The 25466-nt window shown below is 44.7% G+C and overlaps 1 protein-coding gene across 1 annotated transcript; it reads left to right on the forward strand.

Moving 5' to 3' along the window:
- The first annotated feature begins 928 nt into the window (after positions 1–928).
- MAL (mal, T cell differentiation protein (MAL blood group)) lies at positions 929–24854 on the forward strand. The gene is made up of 4 exons (XM_081855098.1): positions 929–1216; positions 21187–21354; positions 22066–22194; positions 24453–24854. Exons 1-4 carry the CDS (start codon positions 1130–1132, stop codon positions 24525–24527), a joined length of 459 nt encoding a protein of 152 aa, XP_081711224.1. The 5' UTR covers positions 929–1129; the 3' UTR covers positions 24528–24854.
- Positions 24855–25466: the final 612 nt, after the last annotated feature.

Genomic DNA, 25466 nt, shown 5'->3' on the forward strand with positions numbered 1-25466 from the left:
ACAAGATCCCAGGGGCTGCAGCACTTACCCAGGGTTGTGTTTCCACTGGGAAGATTGAGCCACAGCGGAAGCTAGTGGCTTTAAGAAATATGGTTTATTAACACATATTTACACCTGGAAATCTGCAGTGGACGGGGTACTGAACATTATACCCCGAGAAGAAGAAGAGTTTGGATTTGATATCCCGCTTTATCACTACCCGAAGGAGTTTCAAAGTGGCTCACATTCTCCTTTCCCTTCCTCCCCCACAACAAACACTCTGTGAGGTGAGTGGGGCTGAGAGACTTCAGAGAAGTGTGACTGGCCCAAGGTCACCCAGCAGTTGCAGGTGGAGGAGCGGAGACGCGAACCCAGTTCACCAGATTACGAGTCTATCCCTCTTAACCACTACACCACACTGGCTCATAGCTTCAGCAAGCTTGGATCCAAAGCAACGGTCAGTAATGGCTCCCCGTCTCGTAGTGCAGCCTCCTCCAGCCACAGCCAAGATGACCTCCAGGCTCCGCATGGACTTCTGGCCTGCCCAGCAGCTCTTAGAAGACTGACCTTTGCTCTTCTCCCCAGCACACCTCTTCCCACAAACCCAAACTTCCTGTAAAACAACACTTTCCCCAGTAACATGCATAAGCCGCTTCAGGGATTCCTTGTCCGGCACAGTAGCTTGCATAATTTCTCCTTCCTATACCCAAATGTTAGCTAGATGCTGACATTCATTAATTTATTGGGTTTGGCGGGCAGGTGTCTCCCCACGAACTAGTAACAATATGGTGTGAAAGTAGTCTCAGAAGAGTTCAACCCAAGTGGAAAGCACTGTGGGTTTTGAATTACACTTGCTGCACCTGCCCTTCGGATACGATCGTAAGGTGCTTGCAACAGTGTGTGACAAAAGATGACACCCTTTGGAGCAGCCTTTCACTCCTCCCCAGGCACAAAAACAGAAGAAGAGGCAGGTCCTTCTGCTAAGCTGGCCACACCTATGCTGAGCTCCTTACCTGGAGGGCAGGCAGCATTAACATAGGGAAAAGGTTAAGAACTCAGCTGCTCAAGAAGAGCACAGGGAAAGAGAATTTGGCTTGGAAGGGTGAGGACGTGTGCGTGGTGAGTTTTGGAAGTGAAGCGAACCAGAAATATGTCTTCAACAACCACCGGTTCCAGTTTACCCAGCGGCATGAAGGTCCTGGCTACTTTCCCTGATATTCTGGCCATTCCTGAATTTGTAAGTATGATTTTCCGCTGTTAAAAACAGAACCTGGTAGCTAGGACATTCCAGTGCAAACCTAGGAACATTTACTTGGAGGAAAGTCCGGCTGTATCAAACAAGGCATTTCACCCTTGTGTGTCTTGGGATTGTGGCTTCTGCTTCTTAGTGACTTTCTGAGCAATTTTTTTTTTCCAGGTTTGGTTAGCTCTCCCCCTTGTTCTCTCATTTACTGGAACATTTACTTTTCACTATGATCCCCTTCTTTAAAAACAGCAAATTAGACTGGTTATCAAATATTTTAAAAGGAGAACTGGGAAAGAAATTACCCCCAAAAACCAGATGTTGATGGGATTTGAGGTGTTCAAATTCTGCTTCTAAATGTTTTGCTTTGCTTCTGTGCACATATATATTTTAATTCTGAGAACATGCTAAGTTATTTGACCTTCAAGGTTATACCCTGCCGCACAAATCCGTGCGTGGAAACAGGTGTACCTCGTGCAGGTGTGTGTAGCATTCAAGCAGCTAATTAGTCAGGTGAACTGGTGGCCTATGCAGTAGAGCAAATCTTCAAGGTCTGCTGAGCTTGCAGCTTACTGGGAAGGCATGGTGTGCTACTCTCTGGTATGAAGAGAACTGGCAGGTTACTCAGTTACTCTACTTCTCATGTGGATAAACATCCATAGTGCAAATGCAAAGGTTTGGGCAGTGTAGAGCTAGAAAAATGGTGGAGAATTAAGACTGCTTCTGTCCATTGCTATTTTGCAGGCGAGATCCAGTTAATTGCTGGCAAATTCAGAATGCACAATAAAAGGGGATTTGTGCTGTTGCTAAAAAAAACACAGTTTTGTTGCGCAACAATAACAGCCATGTTTTGTGGTTGGGAAAGTGATGGTAAATGCAGATGTTCCAAGTGTCCCGGTTTCGGATTTGATCCTGGAATGTCCCTATTTTCCTTAGGGTGTCCTTATTTTCGTTGGAGAAGTGTTGGAGGCTATGGAGTTATCCAACCCCCCAGCCGTCTGAAGGCAATCCTGTATAGGGAAGGTTTTTTTTAAATGTTTAATGTTTTCTTATATTTTTATATATGTTGGAAGCTTCCCAGAGTGCTGGGGCAACCCAATAAGACGTGTGGGGTATAAATAGTAAAATTTTCATTATGGAATGGGACGTCCCTATTTTCATCGGAGAAATGTTGGAGGGCATGGAAATGCATCGGAAAGTGTGGATTGCTGAAGTGATGTCATATAACCTCCCCACAAACTAATTGGAACAAACGCTCAATAACAATGGATGTTGTATCACCTACCTGCAAATTTTGTGCAAGCAAACAAGAATTAATGAATGCTCAAGTTTGGAAGAGACTTAAGTGATAGTGAGGGGTTAAGCAGGAATGGCAACTCATTCAGCTCTTACAGTAGCTAGCTTAATTTACAGTTCAATCCTCTAATATTAGCCTCATTGAGTTCAATGAAGAACATGGCTATTGCAGACTTAGGGGACAATGCTCCCTTTCCAGAACTTTCCATGCCAGAAAAGTGTTTATTGCACTGTCATCTAGCCCTTCTTTCAAGATGCTCAGAGTGGCGGCATTCTCTCTTTCATTCATCATCACAACAACCCTGTGAGGTAGCTTAGGAGGAGAGTGTGTGATTGGTCAGCCAGTGAGCTTCATGGCTGAGGGAGACTTTAAACCTGAGATTCCAACACATTATCTATTACAGCTGAACAGTTGGGTTCTACTTGGGCCTTGAGCAGTGTGAAACAGGCGGAAATTTTGGCACCAAAGTGGAAAGGTTGCAGCTATTGATTTTTGATCTGTTGTGTACGGGATCTGTGTACGGGATCTGTGTACGGGATCTGTCTGAGGTACGGGAGCTCAGCTGAATGGGAGCCCCAGGACTGCTTGAAGAGCTCATTACATCTGCCTGTTATTTTACCTAAACATTTGTGCCTCTTATCAAGGCTGCTAATACACTATACCTTTAAAACACATTCAGAGCACTTTCTTTCCCTTCAAGAATTCAGGGTACTGTAGTTGACCACACACACACCCTGAGCTGCAATTCCTAGTGATCCTTAACACACTACAGTGTCCAGAATTCTTTGAGCAATGTGCTTTAAAGGTAAAGTCTGTACACAGTTCTATGTGCCTACCTCTGTTGCAGCCACCGGATGTGGTTTAAACAATACATGATTGTTTATTCATTATTTGGCACCTTTTCAGCTATAAAAGGTCCATGTATGGTTTGGGGTAGAGCCAAGGTATATGTGTGGAGGTCTAACAATTTGCCCTCATACTGATCCCCCACCACTGTCCAATTTAAGGCCATTTTAGATATGACAAATAACCACACAGGAATGCTAGTTGTGTGATTATTGTCACGTCTGCTTTGGCCCTTAAAACAAACCCTCCCCCATATAAAATGATAAGAGAGGAAATGAATGAATGGAATCCCACCATCTTACATATGTATATAAAGAAACTAGGCATAACAGATTGCTTGCTACTAAAAGGAAATGGATTTGCATTTGCAAATGGATCTACGTTTTCTTTTACAAGCTATACTGTATATTGTTGGATATTGTTTATGCTATGATTTCAGAGTTGTATATTGGTTTAAGGAACTAGATTTGTATTTCTTTGAGAAACGGAGGGCATAAGGGCCAACTCCTAGAGGCCATGGGGACCACACACCCCATAGTGGATGAGCATTGCCTTTCAAATAGTGTGTGTGCTTGTCTTGTGCATGTCTTCTGATTGATTATGGTCGTGAGCCTTACCTGCCCCACCCCCAAATATTTTATTCAAGTTGTTACCCCTGTCGGAGGGCTCTGTTAAATGTGACCACAGAGAGGTTTAATGGAGGAAGGTAGGTGCTTCACCCAGCAGTTTAGCAAGCTCTGTTAAACCTTGACGCAGGCTTGGCTTGTTGCAGGAGGGGTGGCAGAAATGCTAGGGACAACCTGTTAAGGGGTGGGTGAAGTGTGTAATAGTTGGGGGGGGAGTTGGGGGGGGGGGGGAAGCGGCGATTGCCAAATGAGTATGTGGGGTTGGTGAGCAGAGGCAGCAAGGGTGGCAAACCCTAGTTAAACATACATTTTTTTTAAGAGAGAAGGTGAACTATGATATCAAAGGTTTTGCATTAATATATCTTAGCAATATTGAATGGTTTATATAGCAGGATGTGTGGCATTATTTGCTATACTTGATAATATTTCTATTATTATTTAAAGTTTGTATGGCCATAAAAAGTAAAATGAAAAGAAAGGGATTCCTCCATTGAACCTTCTGTCAACAGCTGGTGAGACTGAGTTGAATAGATGGAGATGTTTGGTCTAAGCCAAGGGGCTGGAAGATCAAACTTCGGGAGCTCTCTCTGCAGAAGTCCTATGTCACATCTAGTTTGGCTCTAACCACCAAGTCAGCACAGTGCTTAGCCATTCCTTTCATTGGAGGAGCCCCCCACCAGCAGATCTGGGTCCACTTGCTACTGCTACAACAGGTTAAACTTTGGGGAAATTCCAGCACCTTTGCCAGTGCTTTTCTCTTGGGTTGCTAGGGGTTGGGATGGGCTAGTGGAATATCTGCTTAATGTTGTCACCTCTGCGGACAGCACCTGGGCCTTTAACATCTGGACAGCATGCAGAAATTGGGTTTTTGTGTGTTTTCTGATTGGAAGCTGCCATCTTGGGCGAGCACCTCTCTCTGTTTTTGCACAATTGTCTAAGTGACTTCTGTGTTTGTTTTTTCTTTTTTTTAAAATACAGCCACCCTAACCCTAGCTTTGCACTGCAAGAGTAAAGTAGGGCATTTCTACGCTGCTTTGGGGTGTGATCTTGCTGTCAAATGGACGTGTGCACTCCTTTGCAGAGTCCTCCATTTGTAGGGTGACTGGAGGGCAGTCCTCTATTCTGAAGGATTACCCAGCCCTAATCTGATTTAAGGACAGAAACACCTAAGGAAGGAAGCAAACACATTATCTGGACACAGTTTTCCCCACTGTGATGCAATGTATTGTGTTTCTATTTAAATGAGAGCAATTATTTTGAAATTTGCATCTATGCATACAGACCCGCCAAGCATGGGCGTAGCCAGGCCTTTTATAGGGGGTGGGGGCAGAACCTCAGTGAGCTATGTATTTTTTATTGATTTTTATTTATTATGGGGGGCAGCTGTCCATCCCTGCCTCCCATGTCTACTCCCATGCCTCCAACCTCCCCTATTTTCTAATGCACATTGCCAGCAACCAGCCGAGTGGGTAAGGCCAAACCAGCATTTGATGCAGCCCCACTGTCTTTTACTTAGAAGGACCAGGATCGCACCCTCTGAGGACTGTACATTTGAATGCTCCACTTTACTTTTGTTACATGTAGGAAGATGGGAAAGGGACCAAGAGGTTACAATGCATTTCTGGAGGGCAAAACAAATCTAGTTATCATCCTGGCAATCCTGTAAATCTATTTTAATGACCTCTTAAATGGTTTTTATGGCTTGAGAGCCCCACACAATACACAGAGAAAGGAATGCAGAGCTAAAAGCAAACTCAAAACGGGTCTGCCTTTTCTGAGAAAGGGAGATTGGCTGGAGGGAGGAAAGATCTGTGCTAAACGGGTGAAGAGTTTTATGTCTGCCTTAGGTCATGGGGGTGTCCCCCCCCATGTCTCTATTACATCTTCCTATAACCTGGGGCCTTCCAGGTGTTGCTGGACTACAACTCCCATGAATCCTAGCCAGCATGGCCTATATGACCAGGGATGATGGGAGTTGTAGTCCAACATCGTCTATAGGACACTAGCTAATGAACTTGGAAGTTCTGAGAACAAAGCTGTCTCTGGAATGTACGAAATGCATAGCAACACCCATCCTAGAGAGAGAGAGAGAAAGAGCAAGAGGGACTATCTGGAGGGTAAGAGCAAAAAGATGACCAATCTGTGTACCTGTTGCAACAGCCCAAAGGTCCCAGCACACCCAGTTCTGTTTCCCTCTCTTAAGCAAACTGATAAAATACAGTGGAGCCCTATTGTGGAGATAGCAAGAACTAAAGCTGGCGCAGGTGTTGCCCACCCAAGGAAAGATTAGGGAATGGGTGCAGAAATTTTGCAGCTTAAAATCAACTTCCCACCCAGTTAACACAATAGCAGAGAATCTGATAGGGAGGGGAGATTAAGCAGAGGGTGGTGGCGAGAGAGAGAGGAGAGCCCAGTGGCTTCAGAGCTGGAGGGGAGGGGAAAGGAGGATTAATGGCCCGGTTGCTCTGCGTTGTGCAGTGGTTGCCAGAAACCTGTTAAACCAGGCTGCCTGCCAGGGAACAGAGATTCCAGTCGCCCGCCTGCAGCATGTAAAAAGAAGAAGAAAAATATTAGAAAGCAGTTGAAAGGGTTGGGGGGTTTGCCCATCCCTTGCGTAACTGTGAAGCCCTCCCTCCCTCCCTCAGGGACCTCTGTCTCTGTCCCCGGCCAGCTAACCCAGAAAGGGATATTGGGATTGTGGTGTGCAGCTGAATGAAAAGGTCAGTGTCCAGTGTGAGGCAGCTGTGAAGAAGGCAAATTCCATGGGAGGGTTCATGAAGGAAAGGTGGCAAAAAATCTAACTTCCAATATCTCAAGGCCTTTATACAAATCTGTGGCGTGTCACCACACTTGGAATGGTATGTTGTAGAGTTGTGGTCTCCTCACCTCAGAAAGGATATTGCGGAGCTGGGAAATGGCAACCAAAAATGATCAGGGGTGGGGTGGGGTGCAGCAACTCCCTTATGAGGGAAAGCTACTGCATTTGGATTTTTTTAGTTTAGGGAAAAGGAGACTGAGACAGAATGTGATAAGAGGTGTGCGAGATTATACACGGGCTGATTCTGGACACATCAAAGAAGCGTTTCAGTTAAATGTGTTGTAAACTTTGTATGAAGGAATGCGGGTGGCGCTGTGGGTTAAACCACAGAGCCTAGCGCTTGCTGATCAGAAGGTCGGTGGTTCAAATCCCCGTGACAGTGTGAGCTCCCGTTGCTCGGTCCCTGCTCCTGCCAACCTAGCAATTCAAAAGCACGTCAAAGTGCAAGTAGATAAATAGGTACCGCTCCGGCGGGAAGGTAAACGGCGTTTCCGTGCACTGCTCTGGTTTGCCAGAAGCGGCTTAGTCATGCTGGCCACATGACCCAGAAGCTGTACACCGGCTTCCTCGGCCAATAAAGTGAGATGAGCGCCGCAACCCCAGAGTCGGCTACGACTGGACCTAATGGTCAGGGGTCCCTTTACCTTTACCTTTAAACTTTGCATGAGAAATCAGGTTGGCAAAAACGGAACTCCACAGCACAGTGTTACAATGCATAAACAACACATGCAAAGTGCTTTTTCTTTGCTAATGTAGCTGAGTCCATGGAAAAGCAGGTGGAGGAAGTTTTTTCTCCCTTTCCCATATTGCTAGAACCTGGGGCCATCGAATAAAGATGAATGGTGGGAAATTCACGACAGAGAAAAGGAATTCGCTCTTCACACAGCAGAAAAGCAAATAATGTGATTTGCCACCACAAGGTGTGGTGGTGGCTACCAGCTGGGAAGGTTTAAAAAGGGGACTAGACAAATTCGTGGAGGATAAGACTATCTGTGGCTACTAGTTGTGAGGAAGCTTTGTTGACTTCACTGGCAGAGACAGCATGGCTCTTAATGCAGGTTGCTGGGAAACCCAGATAGAAGAGGGCTGTTTTGGGCTTCCATGGTCATCTGACTGGAAACAGTAGGAATCAGGATGCTCATTTATATAGGCTTTTGGTCTGATTCAGCACAGCTCTTCTTAAATTCTCAATCTCTAAATGAGGCTCTGGTTGAACATCTTAATGTGGCCACGTGTGAAGTTATAGGAGAGGGGAGAAGCTCAAGCCTAGTGAGGAAGCACCATTTTCTGGCCTCATAGCTTAGTTGGCATAAAAACAGGGGACAAAATGGCCTCCGGGACAGAGTGGTTGCACCAGAGAATTGACAAAACAAAAAGTTTAAGCTTGCAGTAGCTACCTGGTGGCCCTCCAGATTTTGATGGAATTCAATTCTTATTTGAATTTGAATTCAAATTCAATTCTGGCTATTGTCCTTGCTTGATCAAGTTGGAATCCAAAAGAGGAGACTGAGAAAAGATATGATAGCCATCTTCAAATATCTCATGGACGATACAGCAAGCTTTTCTCTCTCTCCTGCTGTTGAGGGCAGGACTGAAACCCATGGCTTCAAATTACAAGAAAGGAGAGTCAGACTAAACATCAGGAAGAACTTTCTGACAGTAACAGCTGTTTGACAGTAGAACATTCTTCCTTCGGAGGGTGTGAACTCTCCACCATTGGATGTTTTTATGCAGAGGTTGAATGGCCATCTGTCAGGGATGCTTTAGCTGAGATTCCTTCAATACAGGGGGTTGGATGACCCTTGGGATCCCTTCCAACTGTACAGTTCTATGATTCGATAAACATCTGGAGAACCAAAGGTTCCCTACTCCTCCTGTTCCAGAGACCTCCATCAATGAAGCGACCTTTGTTTAAGAAGAAGCTTCCACTCACTGAATTTTCTCTCGCAAATCCCCCAAACGTATATAGCATTGCCCAGAAATGTATTGGGAAGCCCCCGTTCACCTTGCCATATGTCATTCTGTCCTGATTCTACCCTCCTCACTGCACTCGTCATAGAATCGTAAAATTCTAGTCCACTGTAATGCAGGAATCTCAACGATAGCATCCATGTGAGATGGCCATCAAACTCTGCTTAAGAACCTCCAGTGGAGTCCACCACCTTCCAAGGAAGTCCATTCCACTGTTGAACAGTCATACTTCGTGACATCCCAGGCACCCATTGAATTAGGAGATTTGGCTGCATGCCTAAGCTGGGGAAGAATGTGTCAGTGTCAAGCAACCTATGCCCATTTCTAAGAGAACTTTGTATGCCTGTCTGAAGCAGTGACGTAGCTAGCCACTTGGGTGCCTGGTGCTGCAAGCGCGTCCTGCAGCTGGGGGTGGGGCAAGCTGCCCATGGGGGCGGGCGAGCCAAGGCAGGGCATGCTACATGGAGCCTCTCAGCCTCCTCCCCCTCAGCTGTAGGGCAGCTGAGGTGGTGAGCAGACGCAAGCCCCACATGAAAAAGCAGTGCAGTGGAGATGTAAGGAAAAGGAAAGAACATATTGTCATATGTGGTGGGAATGCAAGTGCATTTAAAAAAAAATGGGAAATGATATACAATGAATTGAAAAAAAAAGTTTAAAATGAATTTTGTCAAACACCCTGAAGCCTTTTTGTTAGGAATCTTAAATCAAGAGCTACCAAAAGAAAAATGGACATTATTTATGTATGCTACAACAACGGCAAGAATCTTGATTGCACAATATTGGAAGATGGAAGAAATTCCATCAAAGGAACAATGGCAAGAAAAGCTGAGGAACTATGCAGAACTGGCTAAGTTAACAGACAAACTACGAGAGAAGGACAAAAAGGACTTCAAAAGAGTCTGGGAACCATTTACAGTTTATTTGCAGAAACAACAGAATGGACTGGATTCACTGGTGGGATTTGAATAAACTATCACAACTTCATTTGAGTAACAGATATTTTAGAGAAATGATAAGGGTTTTTATTTTTGTGTCGGGAAAGCAGGATACGATAAATAAAACTAAATAACACAGCAGAGGGGGAGTTGAGGGAAGTCCAGAGGAGGGGAAGGAGAATAATTGTAAATAAAACGATGAATGAGATTTGTATCATTAATTGTTCTAAAATTCAATAAATATTCCAAAAAGAAAGAAAAAAAGAAAAGAAAAAGCAGCATGGAGCTTGCAGGCAGCCTCCCCCTCAGGAGAGACGCATGACTCAGGCATGCTGAAGGCCCCACAGTGTGACACACAGTGCCCCCCGTCTCACCTAGCTACCAGTGGCGTAGGAAGGGGGTGCAGTTGGTGCGGGAGTTATTCCCCCCCCCACAAAAGTGTTGTGAGCCCTTTTTTTTAAAAAAACCACACAGATATTTTTGCCATTTTGTCACCCCCCTCAGTGATGACACCCAGGGCAGCCTGTACCCCTGCACCCCCCTTCCTACGCTTCTGGTCTGACGTATTCATTGCTAGCAAATGAATCAACCTGCCCATGATCTGGCAACATGCCCTGCAGCAGATATTACACTTGTTTCCCTATAACCCAGAGAGTTGTCCCTGCATTTGACACCAGTCATTCTTGTCATACCACGTCACTCAGAAGTTTCCAAATGCAGCACGTAGCTGGGGGAAAGCAGCCCAGTCCAGTTTGTGTGTTGAGTCAAAGCACAGTGTTGCACAAGAAGAGGTGCTACGGTCACAGGGAAGCTCTAGAACGGGATACAAATTCATACCATAACATGGAGCGTCTGTAACATGAAAGAGCCCTCGGGACCATAAAATACTAAAAAGAATTTATTGTTGCCTAGGCCAGGCTTCGCCAGCCTGCTACCCTCCAGATAGGTTGGCCTGCAGGACCCATCAGCCCCAAGGAGCATGGCCAATGGTAATGGATGATGGGAGCTGTAGTCTAGCAACTTCTGGAGGGCACTAGGTTGGGGAAGGCACTACAGGAAACCTTCAGGTAGAGCACCTGCAGCCACGAAGGCTTATGCTGTAATAAGACTGTCACTCTTAAGGTGCAAAAGGACATGGTGCCCATAATTCATCATCCCTGACCACTGGTCCTGCTAGCCAGGGATGATGGGAGTTGTAGTCCAAAAACAGCTGGAGATCTAAGTCTGGGAAACCCTGATCTAGAAGAACAGCAGCCCTGGGTTCTCCTCTTCTATCATCTTCTAAAACAAGATGTATGGTGTGATCAGGACGTCTTTCTGAAGACTGTTTTCCTGCACACAGAAGCCCAGTGAATCAGGGCAGGGGGATCTGGATGCTCTTACCTAGCTTCCACCAACCTGGTGCCCTCCAGATGTTTCAGACTGGGGCTGATGGGAGTTGTGGTCCAAAACATCTGGAGGGCACTTGGTTGGCAAAGGCTGATCTTAATTATGTACTGTCTTGGAAGGGGCCGATGGGGCCTGTGAGCCTGGGAAGGTAGTCTATCTAGGAGAATGAAAACTGTGATCCTAAACCTGCCTTGCAGAACATCTTCGAGACAAGAAAAGGCTTTAAGGAGGAATCCCAGCACAAATCCTGAGTGAAGTCCCTAAGGCAGTTGGATGGCGTCTTCTATGCCTCCTTCCGGCAACTCCTGCAGCCAAGCTGGTGCCAAATGTATTGCTCTGCTTTCCTTTAGACCCCATCAGCGAGTCTTGTCATCTGGGCAGCCCAGGACCTCCACACACACTGCACAGGCTTCCATCCTGGGAAGGGCACCTTTGTGGTTTGACGTCACCCCTGGAGGTACACTCCATTGTCTCTTGAGACCGTCAGACTAATTCCAGCAACAAAAGCAACATTGTCTTGGAACCAACAGACATTGCCTTACCCTTCAGCACCTCACAAAAGAAAGAAAGGAAAAGGAACATTCTTTGTTATTTCCCCATTTCCACACCAAGGGTTTCCCTGAGTTTCCTCCCTCTCTCTCAGCTGCTGCACATGGCTGGGGGTGCCTTTCTGCCTGCAGTATTCATTAACTCCGCATTTGCTCTGCCTTGCGCTGGCTTCTCGGGTAATGTGTTGATAAATTGACCATTGCAGATTCCTCCGCAGTGGATTTGCATGTGGTTTAAAAATAGCTGCTGCTTGAATGTATTCAGCAACGATTCCTCTCCAGGGGGTGGGAAGGAAACCAACTTCTCTCCCCATCCCTCCTGCCCAGAATTAACTTCTAAAGAGGATCGAACCCTCAGTAATTATGAACTGCATCCTTAACACGCCTCTAAATCATGTGGATGGCATCTCCTCCATGTGCGCAATTGTACGTGTTCCAGGGGCATCTCTACAAATGTTAGGATGCAAGAGGTGGACAACATGGTGGCTTCCATATATTGGTGGTGGGCTCAACTCCCATGATCCACAGTCAGCATGGCCAATAGCCAGGGATGATGGAAATTGTAGCCCAGTATTATTGAGGGACGGAGGGGACGTGGGTGGTGCTGTGGGTTAAACCACAGAGCCTAGGACTTGCCGATCAGAAGGTCGGTGGTTCGAATCCCTGCGACAGGGTGGGCTCCCGTTGCTCGGTCCCTGCTCCTGCCAACCTAGCAGTTCGAAAGCACGTCAAAGTGCAAGTAGATAAATAGGTACAGCTCCGGCAGGAAAGTAAACGGCGTTTCCGTGTGCTGCTCTTGTTTGCCAGAAGCGGCTTAGTCATGCTGGCCACATGACCCGGAAGCTGTACGCCGGCTCCCTCGGCCAATAAAGCAAGATGAGTGCCGCAACCCCAGAGTCGGTCATGAGTGGACCTAATGGTTAGGGGTCCCTTTCTATTGAGGGATGGGTTCATGTTGGCACCCCGAGGGATAAGGGCCATAGTTCAGTGGCAGAGCATCTGTTTTGCATGCAGAAGGTGCTTGGTTCAACCCCCAGTATCTCCACCTAGGTCTAGGAAGTCCCCTGCCTGAAACACTGAAGAGCCACTTCCACTCAGTCATTATAGGCAAGTGTTTCCCAAATTTGGATCTCCAGCTGTTTTCGGACTACAACTCCCATCATCCCTAGCCAGCAGGACCAGTGGCCAGGGATGATGGGAGTTCTAGTCCAAAAACAGCTGGAGACCCAAGTTTGGGAAACACTGGTATGTAGACAATACTGAACTAGATCAGTGGTCTAATTCAGCAAAAGGCAGCTCCTATGCTGTTATAAGGAACACGTGTAAAGTGAAGAGGAGGAGCTCCCGTCTTGATGCCACTCCCCTTCTACATGCATGTTTCAGATGTTCAGTAGTTGCTCCCATTGCTGATGATTCACACATGAGAGGGAGGTAGCAGTCGTCGGCACCCGTCTGCCTCGAAAGACCATGGAGTGCGCCTCCAGGGGTAAAGTCAAACTGCTGGAGAATCACAGCGCCTGCTGTGGCTGCAGAGACTAGTGATTCGTATCTGCTGCCTCCTGTGTTGTTTTTGCTGCATTAGCAGCACTGAAATGACCGCATTGGGGTGCAAGCCTGGGCAGTGTGCATGGAGGTCTTAGACTGCCCAGATGACAAGGCTCGCTGATGGGGTCTAAAGGAAAGCAGAGCAACACATTCGGCACCAGGTTGGCTGCAGGAGTTGCCGGAAGGAGGCGTACAAGGCACCATCCAACTATTTCGGATTTGTGTAGGGTTTACTCCTTAGCCTTTTCTTCTCCATGCTCAGATTTTTCCTTGGGGTTTACTCCCAAAGCCTTTCCGAGAGCCAGTGTGGTGTGGTGGTTAAGAGCGGTAAATCTGTAATCTGGGGAACCGGGTTCGCGTCCCCACTCCTCCACATGCAGCTGCTGGGTGACCTTGGGCCAGTCACACTTCTTTGAAGTCTCTCAGCCCCACTCGCCTCACAGAGTGTTTGTTGTGGGGGAGGAAGGGAAAGGAGAATGTTAGCCGCTTTGAGACTCCTTAAAGGGAGTGAAAGGCGGGATATCAAATCCAAACTCTTCTTTTTCTTCTTCTTTCTCATCAATGAGTATACTGTATTTTTCGCTCTATAAGACGCACCAGACCACAAGACACACCTAGTTTTTGGAGGAGGAAAACAATCAAAAAAATATTCTGAATCTCAGAAGCCAGAACAGCAAGAGGGATCGCTGCGCAGTGAAAGCAGGAATCCCTCTTGCTGTTCTGGCTTCTGGGTTAGCTGCGCAGCCTGCATTCGCTCCATAAGACGCACACACACTTCCCCTTACTTTTTAGGAGGGAAAAAGTGAGTCTTATAGAGCAAAAAATACGGTAATTGCAAGGCAGCAGAATCTTAGGTCCAGAGTATTCCTTCTCCTAGACGGACTACCTTCCCAGTTATACGAGCCCCATCTGCCCCTGGGAGGTAGCAGTAGGATTTGAGTAGCCCCATACGTTGTAGAGGGCTCCCTCTCTAAAGTTTTTTCTGTACTTCTAAAGTAGAGAGAGAACGTTCCAGTCAGTCTAATGAGGACTAAGCAGTCACAGTGGCCACAGAATGCTGAACCCCTAATAAGGTGAGATGAGACAGTTGCCTCAGGGCAGCAAGCTGCGGGAAGCTGGGTGGGACAACAAATCTGGCCTCTGTAGGGCATGCGCTTCCTCCTCCAGCTAGTGTACCCACAGCTGTCCAACTATTAAGCCATCTCTCAGGTCAAGAAACTCAGGACCACTTGGGAACAGAGAGTTCAATAGCCATCGAGGTACATTTTAGTAGCATTGATGAAATATTCTACTGTGTTGCTTTAAAAAACAACCAACCCTCTTCACCAGGAAAGAAACTTAAAACCTGCATTGCCTGGGGCTGCTGCGCTCTGCCTCACCTGAGAAATGGTGGGCCAGCTTCTGTTTCCATACAAACAAGAAAGCACTTTACATATTTAGTTAGTTCATCAGCTCTTGAAAACGGTACCTGGGTTGGATCTGTGGAGCAGGGTTTAGGACAGGACCTGGTGCTGTTGGCTGATTGTGAGGGATGGGCAAGTCTTTATCAGTTTTGGTTTCTCTCTGTTTTCCATTTTTCCAGTTAAATAAATTCAGTTCTCCACATTTCCATGTGAGTTTGGTTTATTTATTTATTTATAAATAAATAAATAAATAAATAAATAAATAAATAAGGCATCATGAAAATCCATCTGAATTTTAGTGCAATTTTCTCCTAATATACACATTTTTGTATGCTATTTTGTATGCAATTTCCGTTAAATATAATGCATTTGTTTGCATTATATTGCACTAATATATGTATTTTTAATGGACACTTTACCCTCCAATATACATTTTTGTACACATTCCATGGTTGGAGAACTGCACTGCAAAATTGTGAAGTGTGAATTTTGAAGGAAGTGTGAATTTGCGTATTGTCTCAGAAAATGTGAATTAAATGGGTTTGCCTATTGAAATTCTCTCTCCCCCCCCACCTATTGCATAGAAAAATTCAGAGTGATTTTTATTTTAATATGAGCCTATTTAATTGGCACTTCCTGAAACAACATGTGAACTAAGTTCCAACTTCCCTTTGGAATATGTCTCCCTCCGGGTTTTGCAATGCAGTTTGCCAACCATGAGATGTACATGAAGATGCATATCTGGTGAGACTATTGTGCAACATGTAGCATATCAGGGGAAAGTGCTTACAGAAATAGGTATGTTTTTTAATGATAGACTGATGTGGAAATGTTGAGAACTGAAGTTAGGAAGAAGAAGAAACTGGTGCCACCTTCAGACCAATGCTGTGAGGCTGCTGTGCCTGTGACACCATTAAATGAATGAATGGGCAAGGCTTTAGCTCCCTGATACAACATCTGCTGTGTATGCAGAAGGTCTCAGGTTAAATCCTTGGCATCTCCAGGTACGGCTGGGAGAGACCCGTGCCTGGAACTCTGAAGAGCTGCTGTTGTCCGCTCAGACAGCCATGAGTTAGATTAACCAACAGGCACCTTCCTGTGCTCCCGGTTTGCCTTTACAGCCAAAACATTTCTCTTCTCTCCAGTGCACACATCTGCATAAAGAGAGGGGCAAAAACGAAAACAAATTTGCAGTCCATGCTCACTCGCTTTTAAAATGTGTGTTTTGTTTAACTGACAATGAGACACTAGCAAAACAAAAATGAAACTAGGCCAACTTGTTTGTTTGGTCAGTTGGCATGATGAGTTGTTGACAGGCACTTCATCCAGGAGGTTGTTATGATGCTACCAGGTGGTACAGAATGACTAGGTTTGCCATATTTTTTTAAAAAGTGAAAATCTGGACACAAAAGTTGTTCAGCTTTTTTTCCTTTTGCCAGAGTTGATGAGCTATTTGTTTGTTTGTTTGGGGAAAGGAGTAGAGCTTTTTCTTCTTCTTTGGGCCACAGCTGGTGATCTTTTTTGAAAACACTAAAAAAAGAAAAAAACATTTTAGAGCTTTTCTTTTTTTTAAAAAAAAAATAGCCCCGCCCCCAAATGATACTTCGTCATGGGTTGCCATACATCCGGGTTTCCCCAAACATTTTAACCAGGAAAAGAAAATTTCTGGATGCTGCTTTTGACAGCCAAATCCCAGCTATGTCTGGGAAATTCCAGACGTATGGCTGCGCTAGAATGACATTGGCAAGATGGACCTGATTGCTCCTGAAAAAGTATTACAGCCTAAAAGCAGACAGTGGCGGAGATGAGAAAGTGGTGAGCTGACAGTAATTTTGTGTGCATGTGCACATGAAGAAATACACGGACTTTGTTTCACTTGGAGGTGGGGGTTCAGCCTGTTTGCAGAAGTCCAGATGTTGCTGGACTAGAATTCCCATCACCCTGACCATTGGTCATGCTGGCTGGGACTGAGGGAATTCAATAATATCTAGACAATCACAGGATATCTGCTCCTAGCAGTAATTCTGGAATGTGGGTATGCGAAAAGGGACTTGTCACCATCAGTACCTTTCTATCCAGTGCTCTTAATATGAAGCACTTTTAAATCAACTGAAGCTGCAGTCCTATACACACCTATCTGGGAGTAAGTACACTTTAATTCAGTAGAGCTTACTTCTCAGCAGACATTGTGCTGTAAAGCTCTACCTGCTTGAATAGTCAATTAAAGCCCTGGTTTGTATAGTTTCTGCCCTGCTTAGGAGAGCATCACCCCCCGCCCCCAGTATTTAGGTAACACCAAGTTATTACACATGGTGTAGAGAAAGTTGGTAGAGATGTATTTTTCTCCCTCTCTCATGGACACCCAACAAAGCTGAATGTTGGGAGATTCAGGATGGACAATCGAAAGTACTTCTTCACACAGCACATAGTTCAGCTTTGGAATTCGGTCCCCAAAGAAGTAGTGATGGTGATTAATGTGGAGTGGGCAGATTCCTGGAGGATAAAGCCATCAAAGGCAATGCTCTACATACATTGTCAGAGGTATTATGCCTCTGAATACCAACTGCTGGGGATCATAACTGGGGAGAGTACTGTTGTGCTCAGGTTGGGCTTCTGGCCAGTATGAGAACAGGATGCCTGGCTAGATGGGCCATCAGTTCCAGTAGTTGCTGGTGCCCATAGAGACTGGTAGAGCAGAAGACTTAGAACCCAATTGTAGTTGGAGTCAATGACAGTCAGAGCTGGCTGATTCTAGTTTTGACCCTATTGAGTTCTATCGTGGTAACGCTGAGAGTAAGGAGAAGGAAACTGATAGGGAGGAATATACTGGGTGTATGTAAGAAGGCAGGCAGGTGGAGGCTGGTTAAGGGCAGAGTTTGGTGAGGCAGTACCCCATTTCCCCTAATGGACCCCCTTCCACTATTTCTTCTTATGTTTTTATAAGCTAACTAGGAAAAGTAAGAACTCCCATGAAACACCTGCTTGAGCCTCATTGTGCACTCTGACAGCATATACTCTCAAATCAAAAAGATCTGAGAGAAGATCGTAGAAGTAGCTAGTTTATTTCAGGAAAAATCAAGCAATATTTACATAATTACAAGGCATGGTGTGAAAGGAGGGAACATAGCCAACACAGAGACTGCAAAAAGCAAATTTAAAAAGTCTTACTTTAAGGCTGTTTGATGCATTTTGCTGTTCCCTAAAGAGTCTTACCCAATACTGTAGTCTATTTCTGAGTTGTCCCGATGAGAAAGAGAAGAAAGAGCTTTCCTGCCCCCAAAGCCAGAGAAGTTCTGGCGGAGGAAGCTAATTCAGTATATTATTTTCTCTAGACTTCTAGAGATTTCCGATGGGCATATGCGTCACAGATAACAAAGAAAGGAACTAAGTTCCACATTCTTTAACAAGGTACTATTAATGTCATCAAAAGCCTGATCTGGGAATATTAGCTTCCCCAGTGTGTTCCAAACAATAGATTTCCTTTAATTTCCAAAACAAAATCCTTAACTCTTAGGTCTTGGGGTTGACAACCCCCTCCCCATTGTCTTTGGAACTGCCTGGCCATGAACTGCTTTAAATTTTCTTCACTCCCAAGAATGTTCCATCTCATCTTCATTCATTTATATCTCAAACTGAAAACATTAACAGAACTATTGTTACTAGAGAATCTGCTAGAATGAATCCTTTATCTTCTATTATCTTTTTTCCTGCTTATACAAATGTGGTAGAAGACTAATTTATATGAGCGAAAGTTCTGCAACTGACAGAAAGATGGCTTAGTTTGAAAACAAAGCAAAAAGGGCAGAGGTAAAAATCATGACAGCAAATCTAGCTTGAGAGGAAAATAAATCTACCACACCTTTTTAACATGTGCTGTTACGAGAGATTGGCAGCGATATATATAGACACCAGGAGTCAGGTGATGCTGAAACAAGAGAGCAAAGGTTTTGGCGGCTAAAATGAATCTTATTTCCTTTCATCTATATTATTGTGCAATATGGGCAAAATTGGGGCCAGACAGGACAGTCACCTTATTACTGGCTCCTGTAAATTTAACAGGAACAAGACATAATATTAGCAGGTGCTAGTGTAGATCTCTAAGTTTCATCTCCCCCTCCCCACATATTCTGCATTTTTTGGTTGCATTTCTTTTGTAAACAATCAAGATGTGCATAAATTTTGTGAAGTAGCATTAAATTGTTAGTGGCAAAGGTTGGCTTCTGGTCGATTTGCCGTAACGTTTTGGGTTGCTGGCTGGCAATGTTCATTCAGGGCTTCTGTATGTTTGCCAGCTGAGCATGACAAGGTGAGCAGCATTTGAAAGCTGGGCTGGGCAGCTGTTCCAGGTCCTTTCATGCCAATATGTTTGTGGAAGGAGGGGCAGCTCCTGGCTATGATATTACTGGTCCTCTCCTCCAATGCACACTGGCCGGGGATGTTTGGCACCCCACCCCAACATTGCGCCTTTAGTTCTAAGAATAGTTACATTTGTACGGAGAGGCGTGGCAATCTCCAGCAGCTGGAGGGATGCCAAGAGCGGAGCACTGCCTTTTGCCTTACTGGCGCTACACTCACACTTCCCTCTTGGTACCTCTTACTTATCACCAACACCACTGTCAATGCTAATGTCAATCTCAGTTCTCCGAGTGCTGTTCCTTCAGAAGCCAAAACAGCACCAACCCACTGAGTGGTTAATGCACATAACAATTGACCGTTGTGCACATTTACCAGCCTATTGGGGATTATGCAGAATGACCAGAGAATATACAAAATTCATTTGATATATGCCTATTTCCCAAGGTCTGTAGGAACAGATGTTTATTTACCAGGAAATGTGCACAGTTCCCTCTTAGTTGTGCACATTTACCAGCCTATTGGGGATTACGCAGAATGACCGGAGAATATACAAAATTCATTTGATATATGAATATTTCCCAAGGGCTGTAGGAAAAGATGTATATTTACCAGGAAATGTGCACAGTTCCCTCTTAATGGAAGGATTAAGTGCACATTCACCATGAGACGTGGTGAAAGTTCACAATGGCTGGTTGCTATGCACAGTAACTGCTCAACTCACACATATGGAGAGGGAGGGAAAGAGAGGGAGGAACAGCCACTCTTGGGTTTGAACATCTATGCACCTAAAAGCATATGGCATTTTGTAAGCACTGAGAACATATTTTAATCTAGAAATTAAAATTCTCTCTCCCGCTCTGCATAGGCATCTTAGTGAGAGTGTGTGTACATGCAAATGGACACCAAATACTAGTGTACTAATCTCATTCCATTTCCACCTATATTGCTGAATATGTTTTGAGTTGCATTTATTCCAGATTGGATATAAGATCTTTCTAACAACACTTAAATTTTATTTTATTTTAAATGTTTACAATTTATTTATTCCATTTTTAAACCATCCGTTTAGATACCAGGATGGTTGACAACATTAAAAAAAAACCACACCACTATAAAATTACAATATCCATATAATAACAATAACCAAAACAACTGTTAAAATCTCTTTTATTATATATAGGTTTGGACTAGATGACCCTTAGGCCACATTTCAACTTTTAAATTCTATGATTCTATGATATCAATATATAGATACAGCAGCAGATTTCTCCAATAACCTAAAAATTCACTACGGCAGCCAATTAATCTTCAGCATTCTGCAAACCTGAGCCTTTGGACAGTGATCTATGGCTTTAAAAGGAGGGGCGTTAACAAGAAATATATCTATTTCCTCTGTTACAGATAGGTAGCCGTGTTGGTCTCCCATAGTCAAAACAAAAAATTCCTTCCAGTAGCACCTTAAAGACCAACTAAGTTAGTTCTAGGTATGAGCTTTCGTGTGCATGCACACTTCTGTGAACTTCCTCTGTGAACATGTTGGAGGGGGACTTTAGGGTTGTATTGAGTGCTCCTGGGAAGCGTGGATCTATTGGTGGCAAGCAAACCTCGATTTCTAATAGTAGTAAGCCATTTGTTGATAGGGGCCCAGCAGTACTTATATTGTCAAACCTGGGAAGCAAAATTCTGTTGCAAAACTGGTTGGATGCAGAAGAATTGTGGGAAGCACAAGCTGGGGAACCCCCAAGGGAACCCCCAGGGGAAGAAGGTTCAGAGCCAGGGGATTGGTGGTGGGACAACAGTGAGTGGACAGAGGGAAAAGAGGGAGAAGACTGGGAGGAGGAGGTGTCACAAGCTGAAGAGGTAACAGGGTTTAGTGAGCTGGGAGAGTCTGTGGCAGAGAGCAGTTCAGAATCAAGGGCAGAAGCTGAATCAGGAGGGTAGGATGAGGGAGGCAGAGATGAGTCTGGCTGGAGAAGAGGCACAGACATCTCCCTCTTCTGCTGCAACGTGTTCTCCTGCCCCCTGGTCTCCCAGAACCAGGAAAAGCACACTTTCCAAAACAATATGTGAATTGAATCACAGCCATCCTTCAAAATGTGTACTTCTCTGCATTTTGCGATGGAGTTCTCCAGCCAAGTAATTTGTACGAAAACTGAGGTCTTCCAGAACAGATCTGATTAACCGTTGTAAGGGCTGCTGACTGAACTACTTTTATTACATTTTATTGTAGGTTTTTGGCGGCCTAGTCTGGATCCTGGTGGCTTCCACAAAAGTTTATATTCCAATGAGTCAAGGCTGGGTGATGTTCGTCTCAGTGTTTTGCTTTGTAATTTCAACATTGCTTTTGTTCCTATATATGTGTGGCGCTCATGGAGGGAAGTCAGCTTGGGTTGCTGTGGTAAGTCTCTTTGGAGAAATTAAAATACCAGTATACTCTCCCACCCCCTGCCCCAAATACAGTGCTATTTATCCATGCATCAGGTGTCATATCATCTAAATTTTGGTGGGATAAGCAGAGGAAAAGGGTGCCATAAAACTGGAGTTTAAACAAATTACAGTTTCCAGTGTTCAAACACAAAACAGGAAACTGTGTTTTGTGTAAAAATGGAAGCCAGTGCTTCTAAACTCCTCCCTGCGGCTGTGAAGTGCAGTGTGTGGGCCAGAGTGTGAGCACTGTGGGGTGCTTCTCCTTATATCAGAACCAGCCTTAGTATGCCATGAGAAATACATTTAAACAGAGCCCAAAGTACCCACTCACAGAGAAGGCTACCTGCCAAATCTTAATATGAGTCGCTGCTCTGGATTTGGCATCCATTTAGTTCTGAGGCATGCCCAGTTCAGAGGCCCTGGCAGATTCTTGTCCAGAAGTGCGTGATCCTTGCGTGCTTTTGAAAAGCATGGCACCGACTCTGCTCAGAATACAGCATTCCTCTCCTCCTGGATACAAACTCTCCCTCTAAAGCTGTTAGTCATGGCAGCGTATCCTATAAAACTGCCACTAAGCAAAACAAACTTCTCACCAGTGTCGGGTGTTCTCTGGCACAGGGATACGGTGGGGACACCTTCTCTTGCGCTGGTCTTAGGGTCTTTGTGTTGTTTTCTTTTCCAGGATGCTTTCTACCAGGTAATTGCTTCTCTCTTCTACCTGAGTGCGTCAGTTGTGCAAGCCTATACTACCTATCTAGTGAAATCTCATCCGGATCATTTTAAATACTACCAAATAGATATTGCAGCAGTGGTGAGTATATGTCCTCGCTTACAATACACACAGACACACTGTATATCTATCTATCTATCTATCTATCTATCTATCTATCTATCTATCTATCTATCTATCTCTATCATCTATCTATCTATCTATCTATCTATCTATCTATCTATCTATCTATCTATCTATCTATCTATCTATCATCTATCTATCTATCTATCATCTATCTATCATCTATCTATCTATCTATCTATCTATCTATCTATCTATCTATCTATCTATCTATCATCTATCTATCTATCTATCTATCTATCTATCTATCTATCTATTATCTATCTATCTATCATCTATCTATCTATCTATCTATCTATCTATCTATCTATCTATCATCATCTATCATCTTCTTCTTCTTTGGCGATCACTCGTAGCTAAGTAAGATTGTCTTCCATAAACATGGTTTTAACAATGAGTCCGTCAGTGACTGTGGAGGCGAATTCTGGATCCACACGTCCTTCCACAGTGGGGACATTGGTTTCCGGACGGGAGTTGATCACGGTATGGATTTGCCCAAATGACTTGTGAAAACTGCAGAGGACGAGTGCCTTCTTAAAGAAGAATCACTGCCTTCCCTGGGGCAAAGGATGAATTGCCTCTGCCGTGACACATGCGTGAAATCACCTGAAAACAATATATGTTGCCTATATGTTTGTTTCCATTTGCATGCAAGTGTGTGGTGTAGTGGACTAGGACCTGGGAGAACAGGGTTCGAATCCCCACTCAGCCATGAAGCTCACTGGGTGGGCTTGGACCATATAGATTCACAAGTGACACTGAATTAAAGAGCACCATTGACAAAGTGACCAATCAAAGTAAATGATAACTCCAGTCTCCCTCAGCCCATCTAGTTGTGTTACAAATCTACAGGAGCCGGGTTGCCCCCCAAGATTGGGGGGCCGGCGTGTGTGTGACATCACACACGCCATGGGTCACATGACATCACACACGTCTTCCAATGCCATGCAAGCCAGACCGGCCTGGCCTAGTGGAAGTCTGCACCAGCCTGCATGGGGTTGGGAGATGCTGTGCAGGCCGGTTAGACCTTGTTTGGTGGTTCGGTCTCCTCTGCCCCCTCAATATTTGGGGGCTGAGCCCCCTGAGAAAGAATATTGAGAGGGCTGATGAAAACCTCTGCCCCCTAGAGTTGGCATGCCTGTACAAATCCAAGTCCCTAGCATCATAGAGCAATAAAAATTCATAGTTGCCAATCTTAAGGCAGTAAACAGGGTCCTCACTTAGTCCTGTTAAGTTGTGGGTGAACATATCAGACGACACAGCGATTCTTCATACAGCTCTTGTTTATTCAGAAGCCAGAACAGAACTGAACTGAAGAGCTCAGTCAGCCTGCTTATATAGAGCTCCAGAACACGTAACTGTAGCAACTTTCTAAAACTATCCAATCACTGAACGTCACTTTCGATCCTTCATTTGCATACAAACTATCCAATCACTGAACGTCACTTTCGATCCTTCATTTGCATAACTATCTACAGTATCCCCCTGCTGGCCCAGGGTGAGAGCTTCAGTACATAACAAGTCCTTTAGCAAAGCTCACAAAGCGAGGCAGATAGCAACCAAAAAGGAAGAAATACCTTTAAAACACCTTTAAAAAACAACACACCTTTGATATCAATCCAAGGGGTTGGACATTTCCAATTCTAACCCGCTCCACCCCTGGTCAATTTTACAGTTGTTATGAGGAGACCCACCTAAAACATGGGGCTATGAATCACCATAATCCACCTGGGAGGAGAAACTAGGAGCGACTGGGACCCCAGCTCTTTTAGTGGGATCCGTGACACAGTTCCAGTCTTGATTTACCAAGACAATTTACTGCCTTGCTCTAGTTTAGGTGGCATGGCTGCTTTTCTGCCGTTCTAATCATAACACCACAGTCCCCAGGAACCTTATGAAAAGTGGCATGAAGGGTCCAAGCTGCTTGTAAAGGAGAGACACAGTCCTGGCACAATGTCATCCATTTTGATCCATCATGGCTGCCCTATCATGCCTGTATAGGGTACCATAAGTGCCGGGTGTGATGCATATGCGGGGCCTAGCAGGGCCCAGGGGAACAAAGGCTGCATACCTGAGGTAGGCCGGGCAAGAGACAAGAGCAAGCACAGCAATACACACAGTAATGTGGGAAAAGATATTACGGAGAGATGCTCAGGATTGCTCATGAACTAGTTTTAGCAAATCAACACACTGAACCCTCTTTGTTTCTCTTCTAGGTTTTTGCCTATGCAGTCACATTGACATATGTGATCCACATGGTGTTCTCGCTGCTGAGATGGAAGTCCTCTTAAAAAAAAAATAAAATCTTTGAATGTCTTTTTAAATTTGATTTTTGCAGGTGTATTTGGTCAGTTACTCTCTATGTGTATCTAAAGGATTGTCTTTCTTTGGAAAATTTGTATACACAACAGTGTACTTTTATTGTATGCCGACGAAAAAATAAACAAATCCTTGTGCATCTCTTTTTAGCTTAACTCCCACCCCACTCCCTCCCCAGGTCTTGGTCAGATAACTTGCGGAACCGAGGAAACTGGGAATATCTCTTAAATATATTTGTATTAAAAATGTCTTTTATGTAAATGGAGGTAAGGTTTGTACAATAAAAAGCTTCAAGTAAATTGTCTGCTGTTCTCTTTTTCTAAAAAAATGTTTTCCCACCTCCTGCATGAGCAGTGTGAGGCGGCCAACTTCATGGGTGACACAGAATTATTTGATGTGAGGGCTCATCCACTTCTGTTTGTCCTAAGATTTTGAGTCATGGGTCTAAGATGTCCGTCCACTTCCCCTGGGAAAACCCACTGTTTACTGCTGAGTTGGAACAAACATCAGTCGGGTTTTCTGCATATTGGTGTTTGTTCCGATTCAGCAGTAAACAGCGGGTTTTCCTAGGGATGAAAAAAGAACCTCTCATACCTTTGACTATAAAACTCGGGGACTGACAGACATGCAGATGAGCCCTGGGATAAACAAAAGCAGATTGCAAAGAGCTCCAAAAGGACGTCTCAGAACTGGGTGAATGGGCAACAAAATGGCAAAAGCCGGTTCGATATAAGTAAGAGGAAAGTGAGGCGCCTTGGGACCAGAAAAGCATGACTTCAAATATATGCTGATGAACGTAAAATGACATAAGAAAGGCGCATCAAGTCCAGCATGCTGTTCTCAGAGTGGCCAGCTAGATGCCTCTGGGGAGCCCAAAAGTGCAACAGGACATGTGATTCTCAGCAAGTGGA

This window comes from Podarcis erhardii (assembly GCF_964252035.2).
Source record: "Podarcis erhardii genome assembly, chromosome: 3".
Classification (NCBI taxonomy): domain Eukaryota; kingdom Metazoa; phylum Chordata; class Lepidosauria; order Squamata; family Lacertidae; genus Podarcis; species Podarcis erhardii.

Excerpts from the sequence above, each read along its gene's own strand:
- MAL (XM_081855098.1), top strand. The coding sequence starts at position 1,130 with ATGTCTTCAACAACCACCGGTTCCAGTTTACCCAGCGGCATGAAGGTC. Across the intron at positions 1,217-21,186 it reads TTCTGGCCATTCCTGAATTT|GTTTTTGGCGGCCTAGTCTG; the intron begins GTAAGTATGATT and ends ATTTTATTGTAG. Across the intron at positions 21,355-22,065 it reads AGTCAGCTTGGGTTGCTGTG|GATGCTTTCTACCAGGTAAT; the intron begins GTAAGTCTCTTT and ends TTTCTTTTCCAG.